General features: G+C 36.5%; 6 protein-coding genes across 8 annotated transcripts; 3 read left to right on the forward strand and 3 right to left on the reverse strand.

Annotated features, from left to right (window-relative positions):
* Positions 1-1,271: 1,271 nt before the first annotated feature.
* On the forward strand, positions 1,272-8,125 carry LOC105832193 (clock-controlled protein 8). Of its 2 annotated transcripts, none has more exons than XM_028189070.2 (4): positions 1,272-1,671; positions 4,284-5,159; positions 6,997-7,134; positions 7,375-8,125. In XM_028189070.2, the coding sequence occupies exons 2-4, from the start codon at positions 4,584-4,586 to the stop codon at positions 7,906-7,908; spliced, it is 1,248 nt and encodes a 415-aa protein (XP_028044871.1). In that variant the 5' UTR covers positions 1,272-1,671; positions 4,284-4,583; the 3' UTR covers positions 7,909-8,125. The 2 variants fall into 2 exon arrangements, with proteins under 2 accessions (XP_028044871.1, XP_012528379.1); XM_012672925.3 differs by having other exon boundaries at positions 4,358-5,159.
* A 68-nt stretch (positions 8,126-8,193) lies between these two features.
* Positions 8,194-10,045, reverse strand: LOC105832194 (nuclear transcription factor Y subunit B-4). The gene is made up of 2 exons (XM_012672926.3): positions 9,781-10,045; positions 8,194-9,134 (listed from the first exon to the last, which is right to left on the reverse strand). Exons 1-2 carry the CDS (start codon positions 9,887-9,889, stop codon positions 8,590-8,592), a joined length of 654 nt encoding a protein of 217 aa, XP_012528380.1. The 5' UTR covers positions 9,890-10,045; the 3' UTR covers positions 8,194-8,589.
* Positions 10,046-10,969: 924 nt separating this feature from the next.
* LOC105832197 (leucine-rich repeat-containing protein 59) lies at positions 10,970-12,968 on the reverse strand. Its single transcript, XM_012672930.3, has 6 exons — positions 12,833-12,968; positions 12,518-12,577; positions 12,322-12,444; positions 12,039-12,252; positions 11,656-11,859; positions 10,970-11,474 (listed from the first exon to the last, which is right to left on the reverse strand). The coding sequence occupies exons 1-6, from the start codon at positions 12,932-12,934 to the stop codon at positions 11,173-11,175; spliced, it is 1,005 nt and encodes a 334-aa protein (XP_012528384.1). The 5' UTR covers positions 12,935-12,968; the 3' UTR covers positions 10,970-11,172.
* A 775-nt stretch (positions 12,969-13,743) lies between these two features.
* Positions 13,744-18,112, forward strand: LOC105832195 (transcription factor 25). Its single transcript, XM_036285573.1, has 8 exons — positions 13,744-13,911; positions 13,971-14,353; positions 15,485-15,722; positions 16,184-16,437; positions 16,509-16,818; positions 16,943-17,236; positions 17,315-17,502; positions 17,712-18,112. The coding sequence occupies exons 1-8, from the start codon at positions 13,777-13,779 to the stop codon at positions 17,734-17,736; spliced, it is 1,827 nt and encodes a 608-aa protein (XP_036141466.1). The 5' UTR covers positions 13,744-13,776; the 3' UTR covers positions 17,737-18,112.
* LOC105832196 (actin-related protein 3) lies at positions 17,687-20,523 on the reverse strand. Of its 2 annotated transcripts, XR_001138714.3 has the most exons (7): positions 20,331-20,523; positions 19,831-20,011; positions 19,410-19,724; positions 19,018-19,332; positions 18,723-18,941; positions 18,400-18,640; positions 17,687-18,271 (listed from the first exon to the last, which is right to left on the reverse strand). XR_001138714.3 is itself a non-coding variant. In XM_012672928.3 (6 exons), exons 1-6 carry the CDS (start codon positions 20,372-20,374, stop codon positions 18,461-18,463), a joined length of 1,254 nt encoding a protein of 417 aa, XP_012528382.1. In that variant the 5' UTR covers positions 20,375-20,523; the 3' UTR covers positions 17,687-18,460. The 2 variants fall into 2 exon arrangements, 1 of the variants encoding a protein (XP_012528382.1); XM_012672928.3 differs by having other exon boundaries at positions 17,687-18,640.
* Positions 20,524-20,677: 154 nt separating this feature from the next.
* Positions 20,678-23,446, forward strand: LOC105832190 (major royal jelly protein 1). The gene is made up of 4 exons (XM_028191078.2): positions 20,678-21,663; positions 22,424-22,590; positions 22,748-22,966; positions 23,187-23,446. The coding sequence occupies exons 1-4, from the start codon at positions 21,471-21,473 to the stop codon at positions 23,382-23,384; spliced, it is 777 nt and encodes a 258-aa protein (XP_028046879.2). The 5' UTR covers positions 20,678-21,470; the 3' UTR covers positions 23,385-23,446.
* Positions 23,447-27,127: the final 3,681 nt, after the last annotated feature.

The following is a 27,127-nucleotide window of genomic DNA, read 5'->3' on the forward strand; positions in this document are numbered from 1 at the left end:
AATTGTAATACCAAAATTGCATTTAAAGATAATTAGTATAAAATTTTAGTGATTCAAAAGGTTTAACTGGAAAAAATTCTTTTTAATTATGTTGTAGCAAATGTATAATACCTATACATATCTATACAAATAATCTTAATTTACTCTGAAAGAATTTTTACTCTTATGCATATATAATGTCGCCCAATAAAAAATAATCTATAATCTTATTTCTTCTTGAAGTGCGTATGCGTATGTGATTGTTATATATGTATAATAAAAATTATATTTTCTATACGATGTTAGTATGTGTGTGTGTGACAAGCAGCATTTTTATTTATTTACACAATACTTAGAACAGCCCGAATAGAAATTATTTGTCCCACAAAAAAAGACTGAGGCAGGTCGTTGGCTGCGTCGCGAAATCAGGCTAGGGCGGTAAAGGTGAAAGGTCAAAGGCAACGGGCTAGTACGGATATCGACTCGGGCGAGATCGAGAAGGCGAGGTAACCGGGTTACAGCCGGGGTGGCGAACAGACGCCCGCCCTCCAAAGCGGGTTGCCCTAGAATTCGACTTCGGCGTTTTCGCACGCGCGCGCCGTTCGACAATGCCCCTCTGATCGCCTTTTGTATCGTTGTATCGAGTTGTAAAATAAGAGCAAATATACGTGTACAAATATAATGTGTACAAAGGCGGAGCATGACTCATCATTGCTCGCGTAACATTTTTTCTCTCACACAACGAATAATTTTCTTCTTTACGGTTTTGTACGAGTGTGATAACTTTTTAACAATACCTTCCTGCAAGTTCAAATAAGCATACAAAAATTAAATTTTATGTGAATTCTGTTTTTGCTTGATAATTACTTTTTTAACCCCCCTCTCCCCTTCAAGTGACTCTTTTTGATCAGAACATGGTGATGTTCTCTCCTCTTTTTTTTTGCAAATGCGACACTTTCGTGTAAGTGCGGTGAAAGTGACAGGTCAGCTGCTGTTATGTTCGCACCCCCGCCTAGATTCAACCCTGCGCGAGGTTCCTCCTGCGCGCGCGGCTGCCGATGATAGAAGGGAGGATGAAGCGGAGGAAGAGAAAGAGAGAGGGGAGGAGAGGAGAGAAGAGATGTAGAGAAGAGAAAGGAGGAGAGAAAAGGATAGGAGAGAAAAAGAGAGAGAGAGAGAGAGGGGGGTGGGAGGGAGAGAGGGAGAAAGAGAAAGGTGCAAAAGAATGAAAAGAGAAAAAGGAGAAAAGAGGGTAGAGGCGCGTGCGGTGCGGCTGTCTGCGGCTGCTCGTCCGTCAGTCGGTGGTCGTGGGTGGTCGCACGCACGCTCGGGGGTGACTACGGGTGCGTCTACATTCGCGAGGAGGGCGATGTAGACAATTCGTGCGCCTTGCTGGCGACCAAGTGAGACGCGCCATTCGTCGAATCGCGTTGCGTCGTCGCCGTCGCCGTCGTCGTCGTCGTCGTCGTCGTGGTACCAGACCGTCCGCGATAAGAGTGGCACGAACGGACACAGGCAACGCGTAAAAAAGGGAAGCAACGGGGTGACAAAATGTCGTTGTATCACTGTTTATCGTGAACGAGTCGAGGAAACAAGAGAGGCTGTGGGAGGGAAAGCAAGGGAGAAAGAGAGAAAAGGGGGTTGAACACGGTGACGATACCTCTCTCTCTCTCTCTCTCTTTCGGACTGTTGGTACGCGTTGTTTTTTGATGTTGTTGGCTGGCTTGATGCCTGTTCCTTCCTTTTTTTTTTTTGTTTGCTGTATTCCTGTTGCTGTTGCTGTCGCCGTTCGCTGCTGCAGCGGTTGTTAGTGGCCGAATTGGAAAAAAAAAAAACCAGAACAAGATGTACTCGAGCGTAGCCTTTTCGTTATCTCGTTGTTGTCGTCGTCGTCGTTTTCGTTGTTCCTAGATCCCTCCAATATTCACCCCTTAGAAAAGAAAAAGCAAAAGGAAATTTTTATCACCGAGAGAAACAATGCCCGAGAAGGAGAGTTATGAACATGATGATGCCCGGGGGCCACCAGTCAGCCTGTAATTTTCTGTTTATATCACGAGTAGCGACGGTAATGCACCTCTCTTCCTCTTGGTGCCTCTTGCGGTGTCGTGCCCGCCGTTGGATTGCCTCCTCGGTACCGCGACGCCGTCCACGATGCCATTGCAGCATATGATTATCTCCACCTGTCTGTATCTTCTTCTATGCACGCATGCACGTATCCGTCGCCTATGCATGCCGCTTATTCGCTTAGGCTGGGCACTACGACGACTAACGCTTGTTGTACGACTCACCCGTCATGCATTTTTAATCCGCCGCGTGGACGACTTTCTTGAAGAACGATTCCGAATCTTCGGGCTATAGGCAGCTCATTTTCCAATGTGAATAATTTCTGGCATATTTCATCGGGATTATATTCTTCACGCGGCATTGCGGAATTTAAGAGGAATAAAGGGAAGGGAGAGAAGTTGTGCTAGTTAATTAATTGCCTCATTCTATTATGCATATCTGCTTGTAGAAGAAGAGAAATAATTAATGGCATTGGTTCGTCCGAATTCTCATTAATTGTTCTCCCTCTCTTTGAAATTATTAAATTATTAGAAATTCCTTATTAAAATTATTAATATAGAATTAATAAATTTGAATTGTCAGTGCAATGGAATTTTGTTAAATTCACAATAATTTCAAAAATATAATATATAGAGGTTAACTAAAAGTAAACAATTATTGACTCTATAAACTAATTAGTCTAAAATTGTGATAATAAAATCGACTTTTTATCTGTAAAGAAATATTAAAAAAAAGAAAAAAATTAAACATTTTCCAAATTAATAGACGCTGTTGAAATCAGGAGGAAGAATCGTTATAATTAAAATAATATAATTAAAAAGAATTTCGCACATTTTGTACATGCAATTAACTTTTTTTTATTGCTTTTTCTTCGTAATTGAGCGCTTGTAGTCAAGCATTTTTTATATGAATGTATGTAAATATGTATAAATTAGAAATTGCTTTCAATACTTTTATAACTATTGTAAATAATTAATGGAGTAATATGACGAAAAGAATCATCAAAATCTTTAGCTGTACTTAACAATTATTGTAAATGTTTTGTTTTTCGCCGTTTACGTAATTAAAATTGAATTCTTTTTGAGTGAGTTGCATTAAGACTTTATTACACGGATTAATCTCTCTTTTAATTATATTATCTAAACTTATTTTAAGAGTAAATCAACAATGTCCATATATTAGAGCAAGTTTAAGAAACATTTGTGCTTTAATAATTTAAAAGCATTAAATAGCTTCGTAAGATTGTCATTTATTAATGAAAATAAAATTTTTTAATGTTTTAAATTATAATTTCACATGTTAAAATAATTTATATATGAAAAAAATATTATATAGTTATTCTGTTACGTGTACATTTGTTTAAATTTAATTAAAAAAGAATACCATTAATTTATACAATATTATTTCATTATTGTAAAGTTATAAGAAAATTTATGAAATTGGATAAGATTATAATTTCATACAAAAATTTTCCCGAATATATACATACTTGATTGATGTATATTAAATTTTCTTGTGTTATGTTGGAACTGTAGACTGAAACTATAGCAATTATTAATGTAGCGATTAATAATGTAAAAAAATATAACTTTATATTTTCTTTTTGGATATTCAGCGAACGCATAATCGAAGAGCTTGATTATGACACTCGATAAAGCGATAATGTTGCATGTTGCATTATTAGTTATACCATTAATAATCATATTCGAATCAAAAGAAAAACAAAATTTAAACAGATAGTTTGGCACATTTATTTTTAATTTTAATTTAATATTGGATAAAATGGCGTATTAAAATTACAAAATTAATTAAAAAACCGTATGATATATATGTAAAAATGATTGTAATTAATTGCAATATCTGCAATATATAATTTTTGAATTTTTTACGATTCAATTTTTACATTTTTACAATTTTCTTTTCTTTACCCTACATACCTTTACCTAACATTTAAATATATATTTCTTTTGTTTTAAATGCAGAAGATACAATGTACATTAATAACACGACAGCCAAAAAGAAAGATAAATTTGATATTTTGTTTGATTTGAACTTTGAAAATCAGAGTAAAAAACTTTCCAAGGACATTTCAGAATTAGTTACACACGTGGAAAATTGCAACACTTATACCCACGTGCATATACGAATCGCCAAGTTAATAATGCGTTACGCGTTCGCTGATTAGCGATGATTTGGTCCAACGTCGGGTGAATCGCCTTTAATCGTGCTTGCCCACATAGAGATTTAGAAACGTAGATCGCGATGACGGGTGCCACAGACGGCCGGAGCTCCGTCACGTTTCTTGCCTTTCCAGAGAGGCAAGAGAAAGAGTGAGAGAAAGGGGCAAAGAAAAGGGAAAAGGAGTTGATATTACCTCGGGAAAGGACGAGGGTGCGACGGACACACGCCATGGCAAGGACCGATCATCGGCCTATTATGCGACTTGATTCGTAACGAGGAACTCGAACGGGGGCTGCCCTGGATACGGAGTCGGGACTTGAGACGGGAAGCGAGGAAGCGATTCGGCAACTCGCGGAACGATGTACGCCGCGGCGGGTGGTGCAAGCATCGCCAACCGGAGGAAGCAGAAGCGACTGCAGCTTAGCAAGCAGGCGCCGGTCAACGTCGTTCCGCCAAGACTGAAGGCCGGCTTGCCGTCCGGCGCGCGTTATCATCAGCAGCACCACCACCAGCACCAGCACCAGCATCAGCACCAGCATCAGCATCAGCACCAACACCAGCACCAACATCACCACCAGCACCATCAGCATCACCACCATCACCATCACCCGACCAAGCTCGCCGCCCGTTCGTCGCACCAAGTCGCATCGACGCCGCAGGCGACCTCACGAACACACCAGGCGCTGACGTCGACCTCGTCGTCGTCCGCTGCGTTCCACCCGGTCATCGACGATCGGCGCCGTCACGCCGACCATCACAAGTCCCAGCAAGTCGCCCCGGTCTCGCCGATCCAGTTCCCGATCTCGCCGCCCCCGCTCTCCCTCGAGTCCTCGGCGTCCGCCACCACCTTCCCGGCCAACAAGTCCAGCAACTTTCCCTTTCCGCCACCCTCGATCCTCGATCTCCGGGTCTCGCCTCCTACTTCGGAGCTACAGGTGGGTAACATCGTCGGGCATTATCTCTCTCTCTCTCTCTCTCTCTCTCTCTTTTTCTTTGCTCATAACCAGCCTCCTCCGAGATCACGCTGTTTCTTATGGCCGCTCTCTCTTCTTGCCAAAGTCGCCATCACGATCTTCCATCTTCTTACGTGTAAATACCACGCGTACTTACCACAGAAATCATGCAAAGCGAGACAAATGCGCGCATTGGGCAGAGAAAATTGATTATCCAATTTGTCTCCGCTGCTGTCACAAATCATTAAAAATTATGATATATTTCGAAAATCATTACAAAGTTCGTTTGCATTATGTTTGATAGTTTTTCAGTGCGTCTTTTTTTCCAAATTCTTCAAAATTGCTATTATATCAATTATCAAAATTAAGAAAATAAATATGTTTAGCCGGTGTTTCTTGTCAAATTTTAGTTTTTTTTTTTTTTTTTTTTTTTGTATATCTCGCTGCACATTGGTGAAGAATTCGATTGCATTATACCGTCATCTCTGCCGAGTGCGATCATTGACGAGAAATTACGAAGCTCACCTCTATATCGCTTTAGCGCGACTCACCCTCACTCAAAGCGCATATGCTCCCCTCTGGTTGCACACTACATCTCCTTTGCCGGCACCTCGTACAACGTTATATAGCAAATAGCAAATCGATCGGCTGTCTGGTGGCGTATAACACGCGATAAACGCGTCGAGCAGCGTAAGAGAGGCGACAGATTCTCCACCCGCCCGAAATCTCTCCCCTCCCCCCCAAAAAAATATTCGGCTAAAGGCTCGTAATGTAATTTCAGTATAGGCACAAAAACATGCCCCCTTCCACGATTATCATCGACAGGAACGAGCAGCGATCGATGCCGATGGTAACGGATAACGCGATATTAGATCGGTATCGATCGCTGATGGAACTTTAAGGTGGACTGGTCTCTTCGCATCGTATCGGGGGAAAGAGGATATAAAGAGAGGAAAAAAACCGGGCAGTCAGGGGGCCGAGATCTCGATCGATATTGTCACGCAAATGAATAAGCGGGATGCAGGCCGCTCTATTAATTAGACGGGAGAAACAGCGATTACGGGGGGGTAAGGCGGTGAATTTTCGAGAATTACCTTCCAATTTCGCCACCAGACTCATTCCGCCGCTACCACGGTATCCCCCACGACGGTTTCCCCCATCTTACGTGTACGGGGTAAGTATCAAGAGTTCACGGCCATCGTAAAAAAGAAAAAAAAAGGAAAAGAAAAAACCGATCTCGATCCCCTCGCGTGAACGCCGAAGTAAATTAGCGTCGTCGCGACGTCGCGTGGCTCTCCTTCGGAGTATAGACGACCTAGAACGGACGAACTCGTTATGAATGACGGGCCGACGTGAAAGTTCCATGAGATTCGCGTATTCCTTATCGATCGCGTATTCCCTCGGTGCCGATTACGACAGCGAAATCGATCGGGCAAACGTAACGAACGTATCAATCGCTCCTCAGGCTACGACCATACATCTCCCCCTCTGCTATGTCTCACATCTCTTACAGAAATAATTTAACACCCCTCCCGTTCATTCACGTAAGGCGCACGTCAACGTTCGAAGGGTCTGTAAGGACTCAGGAGTACTTTCTACATGTACATTGTTGTGAACATTCTCACGGGATTTTATTGCAGAATACAGAGAGTAATTGCGACATATACAATAAATTAAAATTAATAAACTAGAAGAAAAGAAAAACCATGACGATTCGATGGATCGTGCGCTTACATTACTTAACGGAATCATGCGATTCGCATTGGCCTTAAATTTCGGGTTTACTCGTAACGATATGTCTGAGAGTTACGTATTTCAGTGCGGCGGACAGGGACCCGGCGGCAAGGCGGCGTGGCAAGGATGCAACAGACCTTCGCCCCTTCCCTTATCACCTACGTCACCCGGGTACAGAACGAAGCAGTGCGAAGCACATCGGCGATGGATGAAGAGAAACAGGGTAATTTTTTTCCAGATACTCCTATATATATATTTTTTTTTAGCAGAACTTCTGGCACAGTTCACCTTTCTTGTTTCTCTTTCTCCAATGGGAAAAGAAAAGAAGGAATGAATCGTGCAGGAAGTCGAGAGCTGAAAAGATGTAATGTTAAAGAGAAGAAAGGAGGAGAGAAGGAAGAGATACATTTCGATTGTATCGGAAAATAAATTCGGTGTTCTCGCACCGAATCGTACGCTTCAGATAAGAGACGCGAGCTACTGCTACGGGAGCAGCGGCGAGGACGACGACGAAGATGACAGCAGTAACGCCATTCGGCAGCGGGGCGAGGTCAGCGCGGCCGTCAACACCGTGCTCTACGTGGGCCTTGGGACCACCGCGCTCGGCTTGGTAATCTCGTTCGTCGGCACCGGGGAGAAGGGCTTCCTGAGCCCGCAGCTGAGGCTGGTAGGCCCGTCGTTATTGTGCGCTGGTCTACTGTGCTGCCTGTTCCGCGTGTTGCTGTGCCTCTGCCTATGCCGGTGTGGCCAGTGCCGCTGCTGGCGATTCTGCCAGGTCCCCTCGCACAAGGAGAAGGCGAGGAAGGCGGATGCGCGAGGAGGAGGAGGACCGGGAGGACCGGGAGGAACGCTGTCGACCGCCTCGCTGTTGCCGCCGTCGACGCAAGACCAAGAACGGGAACGACCTGGGACGGTCGCCGCGCCCACTAGCCGATCCGTATCGCCGGCGACGAAGGGACACGAGCTCCTGCTCTCACCTGCCCAATTACCGGAGTGAAGATCACAACGCGTGTGATCACGAACATTTTCTACGAATTAAATTCTGTATACTGCCGGTTCAGTACGCCCGATTATCCCCCGAGTACTTTAGTTCCCCGTTGCGGCCTGAACCGCGGACTCTCGCAGGCAGCGCCTAAAAAGAGTAGTCTAAAAAAAAAAAAATCTGCGCTTAGAGCTTAAACAATAGAAAAATAAAGGAATCGGCTACGTTTTTCTATTCCTGGTTGTGTTCGAGAAAGTGAAAAGAAACCCCCCACCAAAATCAAATCACGCCGACCGGGTGTTCTCGTTCGCGAAGCCTCCTGGTTTATTTTCTTTTACGCTCTCACGCTTATACAAGTTGTTTCTTTACAAAGATTAAAGTTTACTCTTATCTCTCCGACACTTCGCCTTGACCGAATCTCTTACAATATGATCATGATCTTAATATTAAAACTTAAATTACGTTGCTCTACGCATATTGCTAGGCAAAAAGCCGTACTTCCTCTTCCCACGTGCGATTGAATTCATTGTGATCACGCGATCCATTTCTCATGCCCATGTCTCTCTCTCTCTCTCTCTCTCTCACACACACACATACACACACACACATACACACACATAGATCACGCACCGTGTGTCTCGGGAACAGATACGCGATAAATACTTATTATATCAATATCACTTCAACTCCCAGTGATCAGGAAAGCTGGAACTGCATCTGCTCGTTCGACGCATAACTGTAGATAACTGACGAATCGGAGGTGGTCACGCTGGACGCCGTCGCGGTGATGGCGAACAGTTGATCCTCATACATGCTCTGCGGCTCCGTCTTCCCGTTGCCGGCGGCAGCGGGTACATTCCCTTGCGGGTTGTCGCCTTTCGTCGCCTCGCGATATTTCTGTAGGTACACCTTCAACGGTTCGACATAATTGTCAAAGCCGAGCGTGGTCATGGCGAACAGAATGTCCTCGCCGTTGATAGTCTTACGCTTCTCCATGTGACACCGGTCGCTTGCCTCCGATGTAATAAACGAGATAAACTCTGAGACGCATTCCTGCACGCACTCACGTGCGTCCTTGGCAATCTTTCCAGACTCTGGGATAGCCCGCTTCATGATCTTGGCAACGTTCGCGATCGGCAGGAAGCGATCCTGCTCGCGAAGCGGTCCACCGACGGTGGAAACTCCGGGGCTTTGCAGGGGATCTGCCCCATGATTCGAATCATCCGTGTTCTCAGGATCATCTGTTGAAAATAATGTTTGTTAAGTTTTATATAAGTTGTCTTACTACCCCAAGGGATATTTGACTTATAATCTGGTCTATGGTGACCACGAGGGAGTCACCAATACAAAGGTTAAATACAAATGTATAAATCATTTTTGTAAAGATATAAGATCTATTTTTTATGGAGTACATTTTCTGAACTAGTGCTTAAGCAAAGCAAAATAGGTGTACTTTTTAAATTTAGCAAAAGCAAGAAGGAAAATAGTATTATAATGCCAGTCCAGGTATAAAAGACAAACTTGTAGGTTTAAACTGTTTCTATGTATTTGAATTTCGGTAAGCAAACTGTGCGAAGGTTCAGGAGGACAAGCAGAAATTCATCACGCTCCACGTCTTCAGAAACGTCTTCGGAAGTGAGAAATTTAGCGACAGGGATCGAGATGTCATCGATCAAAACGCAATTGAAGTGTAAACACGCTGCAGCCCGACGAGCGACATGCCTGCATTCCTCACTTTCTCCCGCCCCAAACGATAACCCAATTTACGTTTTGAGGGATTGAGGGTTTCAGGAATTCGGATAACGTTCAGTGAAACTTTCGGTCGTCTCGATCAGTGTTCCCAAAAGGTCGGCTGTCTCATTTGTTCTGGAGAGAACGCTAACCTACCTTCCATGTCATCCGACTGTACGCCGATGTAGGACGCCGCGACTGCACTACCGCCCAGGAACGTCGACCCCAGCGGACCGTCATCGCCGCTCTCGCCGCTGTTCTCCATCCTCGGGATAATGCGCGCGCGAAGCAGATTGAACGAATCGCCTTTTAACCTTTTTTCCCACCTTTGTTTTTACGCTGCCACGAAGCGTAATCGCTTGGTTGCGCGTGTATACAAACTCACTCACAGAGCACAAAAGAGGCAATCATGAATTAACGGAAACGGCCGGCTTGATCACGTGACGATCGATTACAGCCACTCGCGGCGACCAGCGCGTGGACTTTTTCCGCTGAACCGACCAATCAAAAGGTTCTTCCTTCAGAACTGGTTAATTGGTAATTCGACCGCCGGAGTCATGTGACCCGTAACGCGCGGAAATGGCTATAGAGAAGAGTTTTCTTCCAGCCGCCGCCCGGAAGTACGTGCGTTGTCATTTGAAGTTAGGCATTACTGTGTGCGCGCGTCAAATTTAAATACTGTCGCAACTTATGCGATTTAAAGTTTTTTTTTCCAAGGATTAAATAGCAAAATAAATAACGTTTATCACGAATATCTCTTTATTCGTTTATTTTTCAATGAAAATAAAATTTTATGATACAATAAAATCTTTTAAATGCATCGTCTGTTTTGTTCAAATGCCTTCCAATTTTGCTGATCCATAATTAATTCTGGAATACTACTGTGGGTAAATTTTGCTAACTCAAATTTAGTTTGTTATACAATTACAATATTTATAATTTTTTAATTAAAGCTTTGTGTCAGTTTAAAATAACATTTAATAAGTTTTGTACATAAAAATAATGTTAGTTCGATTATTTTAACACCCCAGATAGCACAAAATATTTATAAAATATTTATAAGAAGGAAAAATATTTATGATAAATATTTTTTACATATTTTTATGTCCGAGTTTGTCAGGTATAAAAAAAATTATGATAAACATTTATGAAAATATTTAAAATAAATATTTATACCATTATTATCAAAGAATATAAAAAATATTTCAAGTTCATATACCATAAATATTTTTCAGTACATTTTAAAAATATATTCTATATATTGTTGATAATAATTTTTGTATCATTTCTAAATGGTTTATGAAAATAATTATATCATCTTTAAAAAATATTTTTTGAAAATAAATTTGTAGAGTATTTATAAATATTTATGATAATATTTTGTGCTTTCTGGGACTTTAACAACCTATACAAAAAGGACCTGTAGACATAAAAAGTGTAAAAAAAAGCTTAATTATGTTGATGAGTTTCCACTCAGAGTAGTGTGTTAATAAGAAAAATTTGAGCAGCATTTCAGAGTTAAATGGAAACAAGCAAATAGTCTTTTTTTTATAGCTCCTTCCCCGTCTTGCTCGTGTCACTTTCGAATTGCGTTCTGTAAAAATCGTTGGCACCGTCGATAATCGACTCGATGTGCATGGTCGCGAGCTTTATTATATGCTGCAAATAATCCGTAGCCTGCCGATGATAACTCTTCAACGGCAGGCCCGACAACGTCTGTGCATTTTGCAGGAATGTGTCAGTCTGTTGCTCGTAACGCCACGAGAGTATTATCAGCGTTATGATAAGCAACGAGCTAATCATGAAGAGCCACATGATTACCCACGTGAGAGACCGGCACAGTCCAGAACCTAGATCGCCGAGGGAGCATAAAATCATATTGTGATATTAGTAAACGATTTTTACAGTAATACATCGAGATAAAATATCGATGTATAATATAATGAAATATAAAATATATATAAAAAGTATAATTTATAGTTAGCAAGATATTTCGAAAAAATACACAGAACGAGGTGGATGTACATTTACCTGTGGATTCGTACAATTTACCAGCGGACGCGCTGTCGGATGTCGATCCTGTTAATTTTACGCTATCGCTATTGTCCTGCAATCCCACGCTCTGAGTTGGAGAATCGGTTTTATTTCCATTTGTCTTCTCTGTCCTTTCTACATTCTTCCTCCTCTTTCTTTTACCCTCTTTCTTTGTACTTGTCACCTCCTTGTTTCCATCGCCTGAAATACATGATAACATTACATACCTATTTGCACCAATGTAGATTAATTTTAATCTCAGTTACTTTTTATCTTTTTCTAGTTCGTAAAACTAGAAAAAGATAAAAAGATAGATATTAAAGTTGATCCGCATTGATGTAAATGGGCCTCAAACGCAGAACAATAAGCGCAGTGCACACCTGTAACATTATTTAATCTACGTAATCTTTCCTCCTCGATGACAAGCTTGACGTTGGACAGATAAGTGACGATATTACGAGCGCATGCCTGGCACTCCCGCATATTGCTGCATGGTCCAGCAACACTGGCCACTGCCTCAGTCAAAGGATTCTCCTTTAAGTCCAACCACTTCAGATTTTTCAGTTCGCTTAAACTCAGAGGTAATCTGCTAATCTGTAAATTTTACACAAATTATATGAGATCTTGTCAAAGTATGTTGTGAGGAAAAGATGTCGTTTTTACCTTGTTAGCATACAAATCCAAATGTTTCAACTGTGTCATCTCACCAAAATTTTCAGGCAGTTCAATCAGCATGTTTCTGCTAAGATCCAATTTTACAATTTGTTTTAAAGTAACAAAAGTGGCCTGCAAAAGATTTACTCTTACAATAAAATTAATAAAAAATCTCCATTAAAATATGCAGTATCTAATAACATACCGGCAGCGAAACCAGAAGGTTGGTTGACAAATTAACATTTGTTGCTTTCCTAAGAGATGCCTGAAACACATAACATGATATAAGAAACATTTATGCCACAAATTATTTGTATCCTATAATATTTCTAACATATTAATAGTTACCAAAAAAATTGTAAGTTAAATAACACTTGTTTATCACTTGTTTATCACTTAGAAAAATGATATAAAAATTTTATTTTAATACACACCAGGATTCATTCAAAGTTAGTGGACTTCCATATGTGTTCAGTTTTGTAAAAAAAAAAAAAAAAAAGAAAAACAAAGCGAGACTCACGATTTCTCGCACAGGCACTTCCTCCAAGTCGCACAAGCTGAGGTCCAGGGTGTCCTCCTTCAGCTTGTCCTTCACATCTTTCAGCTTCAGTTTGACGGTCATGTTCGCTGGATGATGAGTCTCGCGCGAAACGGGAACACGGGTCGCTTTGCCACGCAGAGTCTATGTTACGTACACAACGTCAGAACGCGATTGTCGAGACCGAGACCGAAACCGCGATCGCGATCGCACATGCCCCGCCGCCGCCGGTCTCGCGGTAGTACACGTAAGCAGGTGCCCGCATCCGGGAGCTCATTCGACATATACACACCAGAAGGCTCACGTGGGCGTTGATCAGCGCTGATCGACGCGAATCAAAACACGCAGTCTGTGGTCACCACCTCGCTGCACCTCACACCTCACACCACACAAACTCCAGACTCCAGCAAGAAGCGCGACAGCTAGTCGCACGTTTCGACGACCGATAAGGATAAACTGCGTCCACGAAGAAGGGAGAGAAAGAGAAAGAGAGAGAAGGAGGGAGAGAAAGTTCTCTCTGTTCATCTGTTGGCTTTCTGCCAACACCTCTTGCAACACCTCGCCCTCGTCGAACCACGTCGAACGACTCACGTTTGACTTGTCTTCGACCACGGTCCTCGAGTCTTCGTGGTCTCGAAGTTTCCTTTATTCTGTTCGAAAACCGGTACGGATCCTGCAGTCGCAGCTGTATTGGATCGTGCGTTTCGCGATCGCAATTGCATATTGCACATGAAAGGTACGTGCGTGCGAGGATGATGTATTGATTTGATATGGCGGGACGTCGTCACGAAGTGATAAACTGCAGATTCCTTGGAGAAGAGAGGTGGTGAACGCGCTCGAGATTCACGAGGCTTGAAATCGCAGGTGCTTCTCGCGACGAGATATCCATTTTGAAGAAAAAATACATTCCGTATACATATTTTGAAATGTCCACGCGGTACATGAAGAAGGTTTACGGCGGCGACGTGACCCTCGAGAAAGGTGACAGCGACGTGAGTGACACGGAGGAAGTTCTGGTGACCAGCAACGCCAAGTCCAAGTCTTTCAACGTTTTTGACGTGGTACGTAGAAATGAAATGTTATCATCGTTGACAGTGACAATAATAAACTGTTCTTGCAGTTGAATCAGAACTCTGATAAGGATGAGGATACCGATGGCAGGCAGGAGGATGAGGACCTAGTTACAAATAATGTGGATTATAATGACACGAAGCGCAGGAAGAGAAAGAAAAAGCACAAGAAGCTGGAAAATGAGAGAATTAGGAGCCAGCAGGAGCATGAAGAGGAGTGTAACGAGAATGTAGACGAGATTGAACGAAGTGTGAGGGAAGTGAATAAGTTGCTTGGGGAGCCACTGCCAGGTTGCAGTAATCAAGTTTTGGAGGCACAATGGGTCGACCAAATATCCAAGGAGAGTATATTGACTGTACAGCGTAAACACTTGAATCCATATAACGAGTTGAAGAAGATCTTTGGTAGCAAAACTATAGAGGCTGGACAAAGGTACAATTGTGCATCCAGGATTACCTTTACTGTTATTTTTTGTAGAGAAGAATTTATTATTGTTATTTATTACTAATCTCAAAAGTAATGTGTTACTGTTACCATTACTTTTTTATAATGTGTGATATTAGAATTAAAAATTATATTATTTAATAATCGATAAAACTTATGATTTTTTTCTCTCTAGTTTTTGTTTAACTAGTTATTCTTTATAATAAATTGATTTTTAATAATTATTTTAATTTTTTATATTAATTTAATTGTTTTTATTTTTAGTATACTTATTTTTATAAAAATTTAGATTGCAATTTACAAACGTAAATTTTACTGTAAAATATTATGGTGCTACCTTTACCATTATAGAAACACAAAAAATTGTGCGAGTAGAAATTTGCATATTGCTTCCTCATAGCTTTTAAGTGTGAAATTAGATTTGCATATTACTTTTTTATAATTTTTAAGTATACAATTTAGAAATTTGCAAATGTCACTTTCTTGGCTTCCTCATAGAGGAAGCTTTATTATATATTATCAACATTTCTTTATCCAATTTTGTTTGCATTCTACATACAATTTCCATCCAATATATCAAAAATAGTTTATTTTATTTTTTATGAGCTACATTTCAAGTCTCAGTAATTAAGACTTCTTAAAATGATGTTTTTTTATTTGTTTTTTATTAATGGCAATTTTTCTAAATCTATCAAAATCTTCAGTCTTTTCTATCCGTATTTCATATAAATTTCATAAAGAAATGGTTAATCAGATCTAAAGTTACAGAAATTTCAGTAAATTTGGCACACCACACACACACACACACACACACACACACACACACACACACACACACACACACACACACACCAACATTTTTTTAAATTGTGTTTTTACGACATTTAAGAACACTCTTGACACATTGGCAAGAACTAAAAAAAAATTTTTATACAAAAACAAAGTTTCTTTTATGAGGAAGCAAAATAATGGTTATTGAAAAAAAAATAATAATATGGTAACAGCGTTACAAATAATACATTACTTTTTAATTTGGATTGCATATATATAATTGTGTGATGTATTGATAATATCTGTAATTTATAAGTTTTGTTGAGCAAAAAACTTTCTTTTTTGTAGCAAGAGAAATAAAGGCCGCCCTGGAAATTTAAAGAAGACATGGTTGATTTGTCCACAACAAGATAATACTTGGATACAAATAACTAAGAAATCTGGATTATCAATGACTCTAGATTATTCTATGAAGGATACTACGGGGGATGTACAATATTTTGTATATGAACATAGCGCTTCGTACAAAGAGATACAGCATAAATTTTTGCAAGCCGTGGAAAGTTTGAATCCAGAGAATATAATTGTAAGTAAATGTGAGCCTCGAGATTAGATAGTGATATTAAATTTTTTGAAAAATTTTATAAAAAAGAAAAGCGAAGGCAAATAAGAATCACACATGGATGTTATAGAATGCTAATATAATTAATAAGTAGCTTAAGGTACAACTTGATGCAGAAAATGTTTAATGCAATCATTCGGTTCAATTTTGAGTCATCTTCACCGTATCAAGCGGTTTATAATGTCATTCTAAGACTATTATATTATTATATTAGCATTCTAATTTCCATAAGTGACTTTTATTTATTTTCTCACTTTTAGTATTTTTATTAGAGTTCTTCATTTTTTGATATTTTAAATTTTGTATTTTATAATTCCCTCATATAGTATCTTTAATTATTCATAATACAAGCTTAAATATTAGGTAACAAAATTTTTTTCTTTTAGATTTGATATGCAAATAATACACAATTTGTTATGTTTCAGAATATAGTAAATGCCCATTCTTACCATATAGACTCCCTCCTGCAGGTATCTGAAATGTGTAAAATAAATGATGATTTAGCGTATGCAGCGGAGTTTATCAAACGTGCTCTATACTGCTTAGAATGTGCATTTCATCCGTTCTTCAACATAACAACCGCGCAATGTAGATTGGATTATAGGAAGCAGCAGAATCGCGCACTTTTTATAACACTTTTTAAACATCTCGGATTCGTCGGCGGACGTGCTTGTTACAGGTAATTACCTGCGAAAGAATATTAGCGAAAAAAAAAACGAAAATGTACATTAATTTCAATGAAAATTTCAGAACAAGTTTGGAATTTTGTAAATTACTCCTGTCATTGGATCCTGAAAATGATCCATTAGCAGTGGTTCTGTCCATTGACTTCTATGCCTTGAAAGCCAAAGAATACGAATGGTTCATAAAGTTTTGTAATCTATGGGAGGACTCCAGAAATTTAACTCAATTACCAAATATAGCGTATAGCTTGGCTTTGGCTCACTTTCGTCTGGGAAATAAAACTGATGCCGATACACTTCTGCAAAATGCTCTTATCATGTTTCCAGGTGTATTGATGCTCTTACTGGAAAAATGCAGTATACAAACAGACGCGAAGGTATTACAGAGATTTAAAATAATTATTTTTTAAGATATATTTCCTGAAAATGCATTATTTCAAAACGCAATAAAATATTCTAAAAAGATGCTACTTGTGCTGATTTAAATATTTCATTTTTCAGGTAATGTCCCACGATTTTTTCAACTCTAAAGCACAATCTAACACATCGCCGGCTCTAGAGAAACTGCAAAAGTTATATGTCGTGCGCAGCTTCCATCTTTGGAAAGAAGCAGATATTTTACCATGGTTGGAAGAGTGTGTGCACGCTGTGCTAAATCGGGTCGAGTCTAAAGATGATTACATCAAGTACTGTCAAGTGAAGCGTAACCAACGTTATCGGGGAAAATTGCCGAGAAATATATTAAGACACATCATATTATCGGACTTGCAGGAAGTTATAGTTAACGTTCAGGAGGTAATGTCTTTTGTACTCTGCTTATCGCATTAATATACCGATACAACTTTATTAAAGTTTGTGTATTGGTTATTTCAGATCCAGGGTGAAGACCCAATGTTGTCACACGATCCATTACCGCCGCTAGATAGTATTGACATTTATAAAAGGCCTACGGCAAACGATAGACCACCTGAAAGCAGTTCGAATTTTATTTCTCTCTTTTTCTCTTCGCTTTTCACGGACATTAATAGCGCAACTGCTGCTTTAAATGACCTGAATTTATTGTAAGTACACACACAAAAGTAAAAAAGGGAGGGGATGTTTATTTCGATGGATAAGAACATTGATTATATCCTTGTAGTTATCTGTTCTTTCATAAACTAAAACTGAAAATAAATTACCAATTACAGGCTATTGGCAATGTTCATATTCATATAAATCGTATGCAATTAAAAATATCAACTGATGTTGATTATACTTTTTGTTTATTTAGCGAGGAGAATGATGACCACGCGTAACAACAACCTTCTTTAATTGTGTGGAACTCAACGCCAAAAGAAACCTATCCAATCTAACAATTTTAAGTAATACACATATGTCCTTTTAAATAGTCATGTAAAAATGCAAAAAATTAGTTGGTACATACTATAGTCTAAGAAGATTATTCCAGCATTCATTTGATTTCATGTATAAAGAAATTGTATGTATAAAATTTTGTTAGAGTTTTTGTTCAGTGTAAAATTGTTTCTGAATATAGTAAGTAGTGTTGCATTATTATATGCACCACTATATATTAAACGACAAAATAATTATTATAACATCATAAATCTGTTATATATGCATTTTTTAAAGACTTGTAAATATAATAAATATACTATATCGCAAAAATAAAAATACATAGTAAATTCTATGGAAATGCGTATCAAGTGTATACAGTCATATACTATATATCCTGAATGATGATTAAATTCCAAAAACAGAAATAAACGTACATTAATTTTCATAATCTAATCGTAAATTCAAGTCATGCTGACTCAAATATCTGACATAATTCTGTAAAAAAAAAAAAATACAGAAGATTAAGTCCATACAAACAAGTCAGAATCTTTGAATTATTTTTAATTGCATTTATAGCACCATAGAAAAACGAAGTAAATTCGAAGTAAACAGAGAATCCTTACATTCATAAGTGACAATACTCTTAAAAATGATTTCGATCGTCGTGCTCGTCCCATTTATTTCTTAAACCATACTGTGAAATACGGGATTATAACGACAAATTCCAGGACCATACTCCTGGTACGCTTTCTTCGTGTGACAAACTGTGTAAAATTCTGGATCGCTGGCTAATAAAGCGCCGCCATACCATACCGCGCAACGTTGCTTGTGATGCGATATTACACGAACGTCTATTGGTTTTGGCTAGAATATAAATAGAATTATATAATAATACAGAGTACATCATTTCCTCTCATGAGTAAATTATTATCATTGTGATATCTACCGTAATATGGCTGCCACTTAACGTTTCACTAAGCTTGAGGCGCGAGTCGACGATCTTTTTGATATCTCGTTGTAATCGTCTACCAAAGTCTTTGAACATGGTGGAGCCACCCGATAACACGATATTACTGTACAGTGGTCTTCGGACGTCGATTGGGCAGTTTTGTATCACATCGTCAACAATTTCATTGAGCGGCGTTGTAAAGTCCGGATTGGAAAACTGATATAATCAGATAAACAAAATGCAGACGTGCGTTAATTATGTAAATTAGTAGTTGCACGCGCGAATCACTTACTTCGGGATGGAAAAATATTTCCGGTCCAAGGAACCTTTCGTATCCGACATCCACCACAAAAGGTTGCTTTGTGATATTGTTGATACCGTCGTATTTTTTTATCTTTGTGGGATCGCTATCATATTTGGCGAATTCTTTCGATATATCTGGACATATGTAACAGTATTTCTCTTTGATCGATTTGGCTGTTTCTAACGATTGCTCAGGAGGTATCCCAATCTCTCGTTCCCTCAGCAGACTCTGTATGAAGTAGGTGATATCGCGACCAGCGATAGGAATGTGCTTTATACAACTTCCTATGACGAAACCTTCCGCCTGTAAAAGTGAAATAACAATGGTTAGATTTGAAGAGTACGATATCGAAAAAAAAGGCTTAATGTTTCTACACGTACTACTGGAATCACGTGGGTTACACCGTCTCCACTATCGACGACAACGCCAGTCAAAGTGCGGTCCTCCACATTCTTAGCTGTCCACGAGGCTGCTAAGGCGAGAACGGCTTGCACAGCTATGTAAAGTCCCGGCACGTTAAATGACTCGAACATAATTTCCGCAGTGTATTCCCGATTCTCTGGCGTATTCAAAGGTGGTTCGGTTAAGAGGAAGTAATGATCCTCGGGCTCTGATCTGAGGTACTTGAAGATGCATTGTTGTAAAAATTTCTCCATCAAGTCCCAATCCTCCACTAGTCCATGCCTCACTGGATACTGCAAGTTAAAAATCAAAATGCAAATGCAAATGCAATAAGTATTACGAATCATCGAGAAAATAAAAAACCAATTCTAAACGAATAGTTTTAAGCGAATACGTTACTTTAACCGAATATCCGGTGGCTTCGAAAGCCTCGTCCCCAATGTAGGCGTCCAGGTCCTCCACGCCCTTCGTAATTCTCCTCGCATTATTATCGCCGACTTTGGTCGTCTCTTTGATGGCGATCGCTGACGGTATAGTTAGTTGGGGCTCCTTATTGCCAGCGAATCCCAATTTCGTGTACCTAACAAGATAACACCGTGATTAGATAGATAACCATGAACCCGACCGAGGGATACCGATCGTATCGTGATTGTGCGACAAATATTTTTACACACGTCGACACGACTTGTCGCGGGACAAAAGTTTTTTTTTTAACATGAATATTGCGCTATGAAGTAGCACATGAATCACCGAGGAGATGATCGAGATGTGGTTCGCAATAAAATTGACCGAAGTACATGTCATTGATGACAGATCAGTTGATCTGTCCTAACCTAAAATCGACTCCGCCCTCCGAAAAACAGTCACGCCCGATTTATCGGTTCTGGGGTAGCGCTTACCCTGTGCCCACGTCGATGACACACGCGGGGAGACGTCCAAGCATGATTCCGGCACCACCGATCGCTCTTATTCCGGCAAAACACACCCGCGCCGATGACGGTCGCGGCTAACCACACACAGGCACACACTGTCACACACCAAACCGCCGCAAAACGATACCACGCCTCTGTCTCGGCCTCTTTACTTCTGGCTTTAACTCACTACTTTGACTCACTCCAGCCACTCCAGCACAAACTTGCTGTCGATATTGCAGTATGTACATATAATATATATTATAAATTTAGCATTTTTACGGTAGGGTTATTAGAGATTGCGAAAATTAACGAAATACTATTAATTAAGGGGATGCTAAACTGCTGGTCAAACTTGATCGAGGTCGATAATGTAGAGTCATTTGTGCACATCTGCATTAACAAAATTTTGTATGTATTTCTTTTATAGATTTGGAAATCCTTTTCCAAAATTAAATTTATGTATTAATATCAGCTTATGAATTGAATTTCATACCAAGAATTAAAAAAAATTTTCAGATTGCTCTTTTTAGACACGAAATTTTCGTACTCATTAAACTTTTTTATTAGAACGCCTATGCTCAATCTGAAAGCGTAGTATTGTTCCTGAATGTTTGCTCCACTTGGGCCCAGGCTTGATTTGTGCGTACAAGCGCCTATGATTGTTTCACGGATGCTACCCTGCCTCGATTTATCCCGACGAGTTTGTCTGTATAGGGGAAATTCGGATCGTTACACACGTTAATGAGATTGACTTTATGTCTATTTTGGAGCAATTATTACTATTTGTGATATATAATATTTTATTTAATTGTTTTAACAATGCACATAATTTTTAATGCTATTTATATACGTAGTATCTCTTTTACCTTTGTAACTTTTTTCATACGATAAGAATTATCACTAATTGTTGTGTAATTAGATCATACATAAAAGACTTCTGATGAGGTTGAAGTTGTTCACAACTTCCATTAAAGTATACTTTTAAAAGACATTTTTGCTTCTATTATTATTTTTTATAATATATGCATTAGAACAAAGTTATAAATGGTAGCCATTATGCAAATAATACCATTTGCGTATATGCGCTTGTTATAGCAATGTCAAATTATCTGCTGTGTGTTAAAAATGAAGAATCTTCTATTTGTCATACTAATTTTATCAGTGGTAATTAAAAGCTTCAACGTGAAATTAAATCTTCTGTACTCATGGAAATATATTGATTATCTTTGGGAGAGTCCACAACAAAAACAAGAAGCAATAAATTCCGGCAATTATAAAGCTGGTTTGACCTTTTTAGAGTACGTAGATGAGGCACCAGGTAAATTGATATTATTTATTTTTTATATAAAATTTTGTATAAAAATATAAAACTTTCCCTGATAGGAGAAAATAATTATAAAATTATAATATATATATGACCAGAGGAGAGAACGAGAGAGAGAAAAAGGGAGAGAGAGAGAGAGAGAGAGAGAGAGAGAAATTCTAATAAAGTTTAAAATATAAAAAATATAAAATATATAATGCTATAATGTTAATATGTTTATCAAAATAGATGTAGAAATCTTAACTTTCATAAAATATTAATGATTGCACAATTTATTTTGGAACATAAATTTAATAATAGTGGTATACAGAATTATCTCACAAATAGTAATAATTATTTGCAAAAATAAAATTTAAAAAAAATTTTTTTAAATATTTTTAATGTATTAAGTTTAAATTATATATTTTAAAATAGAATTGTGCATTAAGGAACCAAATTAATTTATACTTATGCTTATAAAAGTGTACAATTATTTTGTAATAATTTTATGTTAATTTTTATTACTTAAAAATTTTATTTTTATAAAATTTGCATAATTAAAATTAGTACAAATATTTTATAATTTGTAATATCATTTTTATGTATAATATTTTCTTAATTTGCTAATTAAAGCTTATTTGCAAGATCTGATTAATATATCATTAAACATCCATGTTTTATTATAGTACATTGATCCTGTTAATGTAAAGAATAACCTTACGTTATACTACACCAAAATTATAAAACATTAATAAATCTTGCAAAATTGTTGCAGATGGTAGACTATTTCTTACAATGTACAGACGTAAAGGAGTACCGGTTAGTCTCACGACAGTAAGTAATGAAAAAGGTGAAGGGGGTTTGCTTCTGCGTCCATATCCGGATTTTTCTTGGCCTACAAGAAAAAACTGCGAAGGCATTACAGGTGTCTATGGAATAGATGTAAGCGCCAATTACACTTTGTATTTACATTTAAAGACTTAATACATCAAATAATACATGAATAAATAATACATCAAAAATATTATTTATTCAATGCACAGTAATCTGTATAATAGAGAATAATCTGGAATTTACTGTCTATCTTCTCGTGTTACAGATTAAATGTAATCACATCTTTGTTATGGATTGTGGACAAATTGAAAACGAACAAGTTTGTCCTCCGCAAGTATTGATTTTCGACTTATCAACTGATCAGCTGGTTAAACGTATTATCTTCCCATCTAACGTCGCTAAGAACAGAAATGACATTAATGGAACTTTTACAACAATTCTTGCTGTTGCTTCTCATTGTAAAAATATAAAAGATAACGCAGTTGTTGGTATACTTAATCAGATTAATCGAATAAATTACGAATAATTATGAATCACATTATTTATTTATTATTAAAAATTTGCTCTCTTTGTATTTATTTAATATTTAAATTATAGATGTCAAATAATTTTATATAATAGTTTAAATTTATAATAGTTTAAATATATATAATTTAAATTTATATAATAGTAAACACTTTATATCTGATAAAATTATAATACAGATGCTTATGACTGATGGCGGAACAAATGGTTTAGCGGTGTATAATTTGTATACCTCGAAATTCTGTAGAGTTGAAACTGAATTTATGAAACCGACTAATACGACTTTTACCATAGAAAACATAACTTATAATTGTCAGGAAGGTGTCATGCACTTAACGATCTTTGATAAAGGCAAGTACTCTTTTCTCATTAATTAAATGTTTCCTAACAAGAAAATTGTTTCAATCATTAAAAAAGTTTTCAATCATTAAAAAAGTAAAGTTTTTACACCACATGGGGAGTAATGTAATTAATTAAGCGTCTTGTATTTTTTGTGTAATTTTTAATAACTTTTCTTCTTTATAAAAATGCTTATATACATATTATTGTGTGTGTGTGTGTGTGTGTGTGAGTGAGTGAGTGAGTGACACTGATTAAAATATATAAAGAAAAAAAAAGTGATTTACATAATCGATAGTATTTTATAAGTTATAAGTTTTTGTGATCTCTAATAACTTTATTGTGAAAATTCTAGATTTATATTATGCTCCTTTGTCGGCGGATAAGTTGTACAAGATTGATATTTCGAAGCTGATAGACTGTTCATTAAGCGATAAAGAGGCTAATGAATTAACTCAATTGGCGGGTACTTTATCAGATCAGACAGGGCCGATAGCATTCGAGGAATGTGCATTATTTTTCAGTAATCTCCCAAAAACATCCATTATGTGTGCAGATGCCAAAAACATTGATTTCAGTAATATGGTAATATTTTTCAAAAACATTATATTTTATGTATTATTCAATAATAACACTAAATAATAATATTATTTAAATAAAATTAAGAAAGATAATTTTTATTGCTGAAAGTAAAATAAATAAAATAATTTTAAGGATGTTATCGTGCAAAATTCCGAAGAATTGCAATGTATAAGAGGAATGAAAATAATAAATAAATCAAATTTTAAAAGAATGCTAATATTGACATCTCGTTGCCAACGTTATCTAGTTACGGGTTACAATATAAATGAGACAAACTTACGCATTCACTCGGTGAATATGACGGAAATACGGCAGGAAAATAAAAATTGTTTTGCTTCTTGTAATTAAGGTACTTATACATTTTTTAAATTTGTATATATTTAATTTATATAATTATTCTAATATGTATGATGAGTTTAAATTTACGTGTATAATTTTGTTTTGCAGAAAATTTGTGATAAATGTGCTTTTATTTCAACTTTCAACCAAGATAAATTTTAGAATTTAAAAATTTATAAATATAAATTTTCTGCTATCTATATAGATATTTTATAATAGATAGATATCTATTATATAAAATATAACAGATAATTTTTTAATAAAATTTGATTTTTTAAATATTTTTTAAAATATAACAAAAATGTGTTCAATGAGAATTATAAATTACTTAATGAAATATTGTATGTAATTGATATTGGAATTAACATGTAATTAATTTTTTTGACATATTCTTGAATAAAAATAAATTTAAAATAAATTGCAGTTCAAATTTTGAGCTTCCAACATATATCAATGTCAGATTATAATTTTAAAGCACATAATTTCTGCTTAAGTAAATGAAGTAAACGGAGTGCTTCCAGATCTTGATTAATAATAATTTTTTCAAACGTTATTTATCTTAGGCACTGGCTTTATACTTGTACATTTTGGCACAAAATGCAAAAGCAATTGTTAGAAATTTTTCATAATCTGTGGTGTCTAGTATAATAAGAAATGTGTTTTAGGTATGTACATCCATACATAACATTTTGGCACTTGTTTATAGGGAATGACGTAATTATAGTAAAATAGTTTACTTAAAAATACATATACTAATGCATTTCTATTTTTTATTTTTTGTAATGTAAAACATTTTTATTAAAATAAATAAATGAATATCATGATTGCGGGTAAAATGACGGATGACACTAAATGACACATTCATAAAGATATAATGTTATGCAAATTAAATTTGTAATTTGTAATACTGTACACCGCATGGTAATCTGTAAGTAAATTTTATTATATACAATTTATTGATTACGTTATTTTTAAAAAATAAAGTAGTTGTATTAATATAATATTAATATAATATATTAGAGATTACAAATACAAATTTAAAAAAATGTAAAGTTACCTTAATTACAAGAAGCGAAACAATTTTTATTTGCCTGCCGTATTTCCATCATATTCACCGAGTGAATGCGGAAATTTGTCTCATTTAGATTATAACCAGTAACAAAGAAACGATGACAACGAAATGATAAGATTTTTATATTTTTAGAATGTGATTTATTTATTATTTTCATTCCCTTTGTACATACATAAAATATTGTCTGAATTAGTCATAAATATTTTCTCATTGGTTTACTTTGTAAGCTCTTCAAAGTGAATCAAAGTATAATTTCTTCAGTTTCTTTATTTTTGCTTTTTAAGTGTCCTTATTACAAATATGCCGTTTTGAATATGCTGATTACCATACATGACCAAATATAGTAATCAATGTCTAGATCAGACATATTAAAATAAACTACTTACGAGACATTTTTTTCATAAATATGTTAATAAATGCTTAATTAAACATATTGATTCTGTTATTTCGCACTCTTTCAAAAATATTTACGAGAAAGAGGAAAATACATAACTAGACCACATTGGGTATACGTGTAATCAACATGGCCCAAGCATTATATTGTTATTAAATCTTTATTATACTTATATAATTAATTAAAAATATTTCATATATTTTTTTTTAGTTTCAAAAATGTTTTTTTATTTTAACCCTTATTTTTCAAATTTGTATTTATTAAAAAATTACAAAAATCTCTAATCCGAAAGAGAACAAATTTGGTACGGGTACTTTATATAAATAGCATTTGAACTTATATGCATTGTTAAGACAGTACATTAAGTAAAACATTAATTGCTTCAAAATAGGTATATAAAGTTAACCTCACTAGGGACGTATTGTTTGTGCATTACTGCATACATTGTGAACCAATATAGATGCACCTTAAAAAGAAATACTTTTAAATATACTGTACATATATATATATATTTAAAAGTTTTGGTATAATCTGTCAATCAGTTTATTTATAGAAGCTGTTTACGTTACTTAAATTGAAGTCTACTTGGCGATTTTTATAATAGATAAAGTCGAGCAAAGAATTTATCTTAAATTTTGTGTTGCCAACAAAATTTCTTGTGCCAAATCGTTGAAAATGCTACAAAAGGCCTTTCGTGGTTACAGCTACCGAAAACACAAACACATGAATTATAAGACATTCAAAGAAGGCCGAAAATACACGTCAAAGTTGCTCAAAAAACAAAGCCAAGTTTATTGTTTTCTTCGAAGTGGAATTGTGCACTTAGAATTCTTTTCAGATGGACAAATCGTCAATAAAAAATATTATTTGGGCGTTATGAAACGTTTGCGTAAAAAAGTTTGAAAAAAAGGCAAGATTTACGGAAAAACAATTTGTACAAAGTTTTACTTTGTACAAAAATGTAGATATTTTACTTGACAGAAGAACATTTTATAATTATAAAATTATATAACAAAAGATTTATATTTGGCTCGTCAGTGTACCTATAATTGTCTTTATATATTTATTACTCAACATTTATTAGAAAAAGACATTTGAAATTATAATTTAATCTTTCATTTATTATATTCTGAAAGATGTAGGAGAAAGGGGGTGAAATGATGACCTTAAGGCGATGCTGGACTGCCTCTCAAACTTGATCGAGGTCGATAATTGAGATTTCGTATATATCTCTTTTATAAATTTGGAAATTCTTTTCCAGAATTAAAGTACACATATTAATATCCATCTGTGAATTGGACTTTATATCGAGGACAAAAAATTTTTTTTTTTTATTGCTCTATTTATCAACTTTTTACGCGTATATAACCTAAATTTTTGTTTTATAAATTCGT

This window comes from Monomorium pharaonis, chromosome 4 (assembly GCF_013373865.1).
Source record: "Monomorium pharaonis isolate MP-MQ-018 chromosome 4, ASM1337386v2, whole genome shotgun sequence".
NCBI classification, from domain to species: domain Eukaryota; kingdom Metazoa; phylum Arthropoda; class Insecta; order Hymenoptera; family Formicidae; genus Monomorium; species Monomorium pharaonis.

Excerpts from the sequence above, each read along its gene's own strand:
- LOC105832193 (XM_028189070.2), top strand. The coding sequence starts at position 4,584 with ATGTACGCCGCGGCGGGTGGTGCAAGCATCGCCAACCGGAGGAAGCAG. Across the intron at positions 5,160-6,996 it reads CTCCTACTTCGGAGCTACAG|TGCGGCGGACAGGGACCCGG; the intron begins GTGGGTAACATC and ends TACGTATTTCAG. Across the intron at positions 7,135-7,374 it reads GATGGATGAAGAGAAACAGG|ATAAGAGACGCGAGCTACTG; the intron begins GTAATTTTTTTC and ends CGTACGCTTCAG.
- LOC105832190 (XM_028191078.2), top strand. The coding sequence starts at position 21,471 with ATGAAGAATCTTCTATTTGTCATACTAATTTTATCAGTGGTAATTAAA. Across the intron at positions 22,591-22,747 it reads CAGGTGTCTATGGAATAGAT|ATTAAATGTAATCACATCTT; the intron begins GTAAGCGCCAAT and ends CTCGTGTTACAG. Across the intron at positions 22,967-23,186 it reads ATATAAAAGATAACGCAGTT|ATGCTTATGACTGATGGCGG; the intron begins GTTGGTATACTT and ends ATTATAATACAG.
- LOC105832197 (XM_012672930.3), bottom strand. The coding sequence starts at position 12,934 with ATGACCGTCAAACTGAAGCTGAAAGATGTGAAGGACAAGCTGAAGGAG. Across the intron at positions 11,860-12,038 it reads TAGATTAAATAATGTTACAG|GCGATGGAAACAAGGAGGTG; the intron begins GTGTGCACTGCG and ends CATGTATTTCAG. Across the intron at positions 11,475-11,655 it reads TAAATTGTACGAATCCACAG|GTTCTGGACTGTGCCGGTCT; the intron begins GTAAATGTACAT and ends TCGGCGATCTAG.
- LOC105832195 (XM_036285573.1), top strand. The coding sequence starts at position 13,777 with ATGTCCACGCGGTACATGAAGAAGGTTTACGGCGGCGACGTGACCCTC. Across the intron at positions 17,237-17,314 it reads TTATAGTTAACGTTCAGGAG|ATCCAGGGTGAAGACCCAAT; the intron begins GTAATGTCTTTT and ends TGGTTATTTCAG. Across the intron at positions 17,503-17,711 it reads TTAAATGACCTGAATTTATT|CGAGGAGAATGATGACCACG; the intron begins GTAAGTACACAC and ends TTGTTTATTTAG.
- LOC105832196 (XM_012672928.3), bottom strand. The coding sequence starts at position 20,374 with ATGCTTGGACGTCTCCCCGCGTGTGTCATCGACGTGGGCACAGG. Across the intron at positions 20,012-20,330 it reads GTCATCGACGTGGGCACAGG|GTACACGAAATTGGGATTCG; the intron begins GTAAGCGCTACC and ends TTATCTTGTTAG. Across the intron at positions 19,333-19,409 it reads TAACCCACGTGATTCCAGTA|GCGGAAGGTTTCGTCATAGG; the intron begins GTACGTGTAGAA and ends TCACTTTTACAG.
- LOC105832194 (XM_012672926.3), bottom strand. The coding sequence starts at position 9,889 with ATGGAGAACAGCGGCGAGAGCGGCGATGACGGTCCGCTGGGGTCGACG. Across the intron at positions 9,135-9,780 it reads ACAGTCGGATGACATGGAAG|ATGATCCTGAGAACACGGAT; the intron begins GTAGGTTAGCGT and ends TATTTTCAACAG.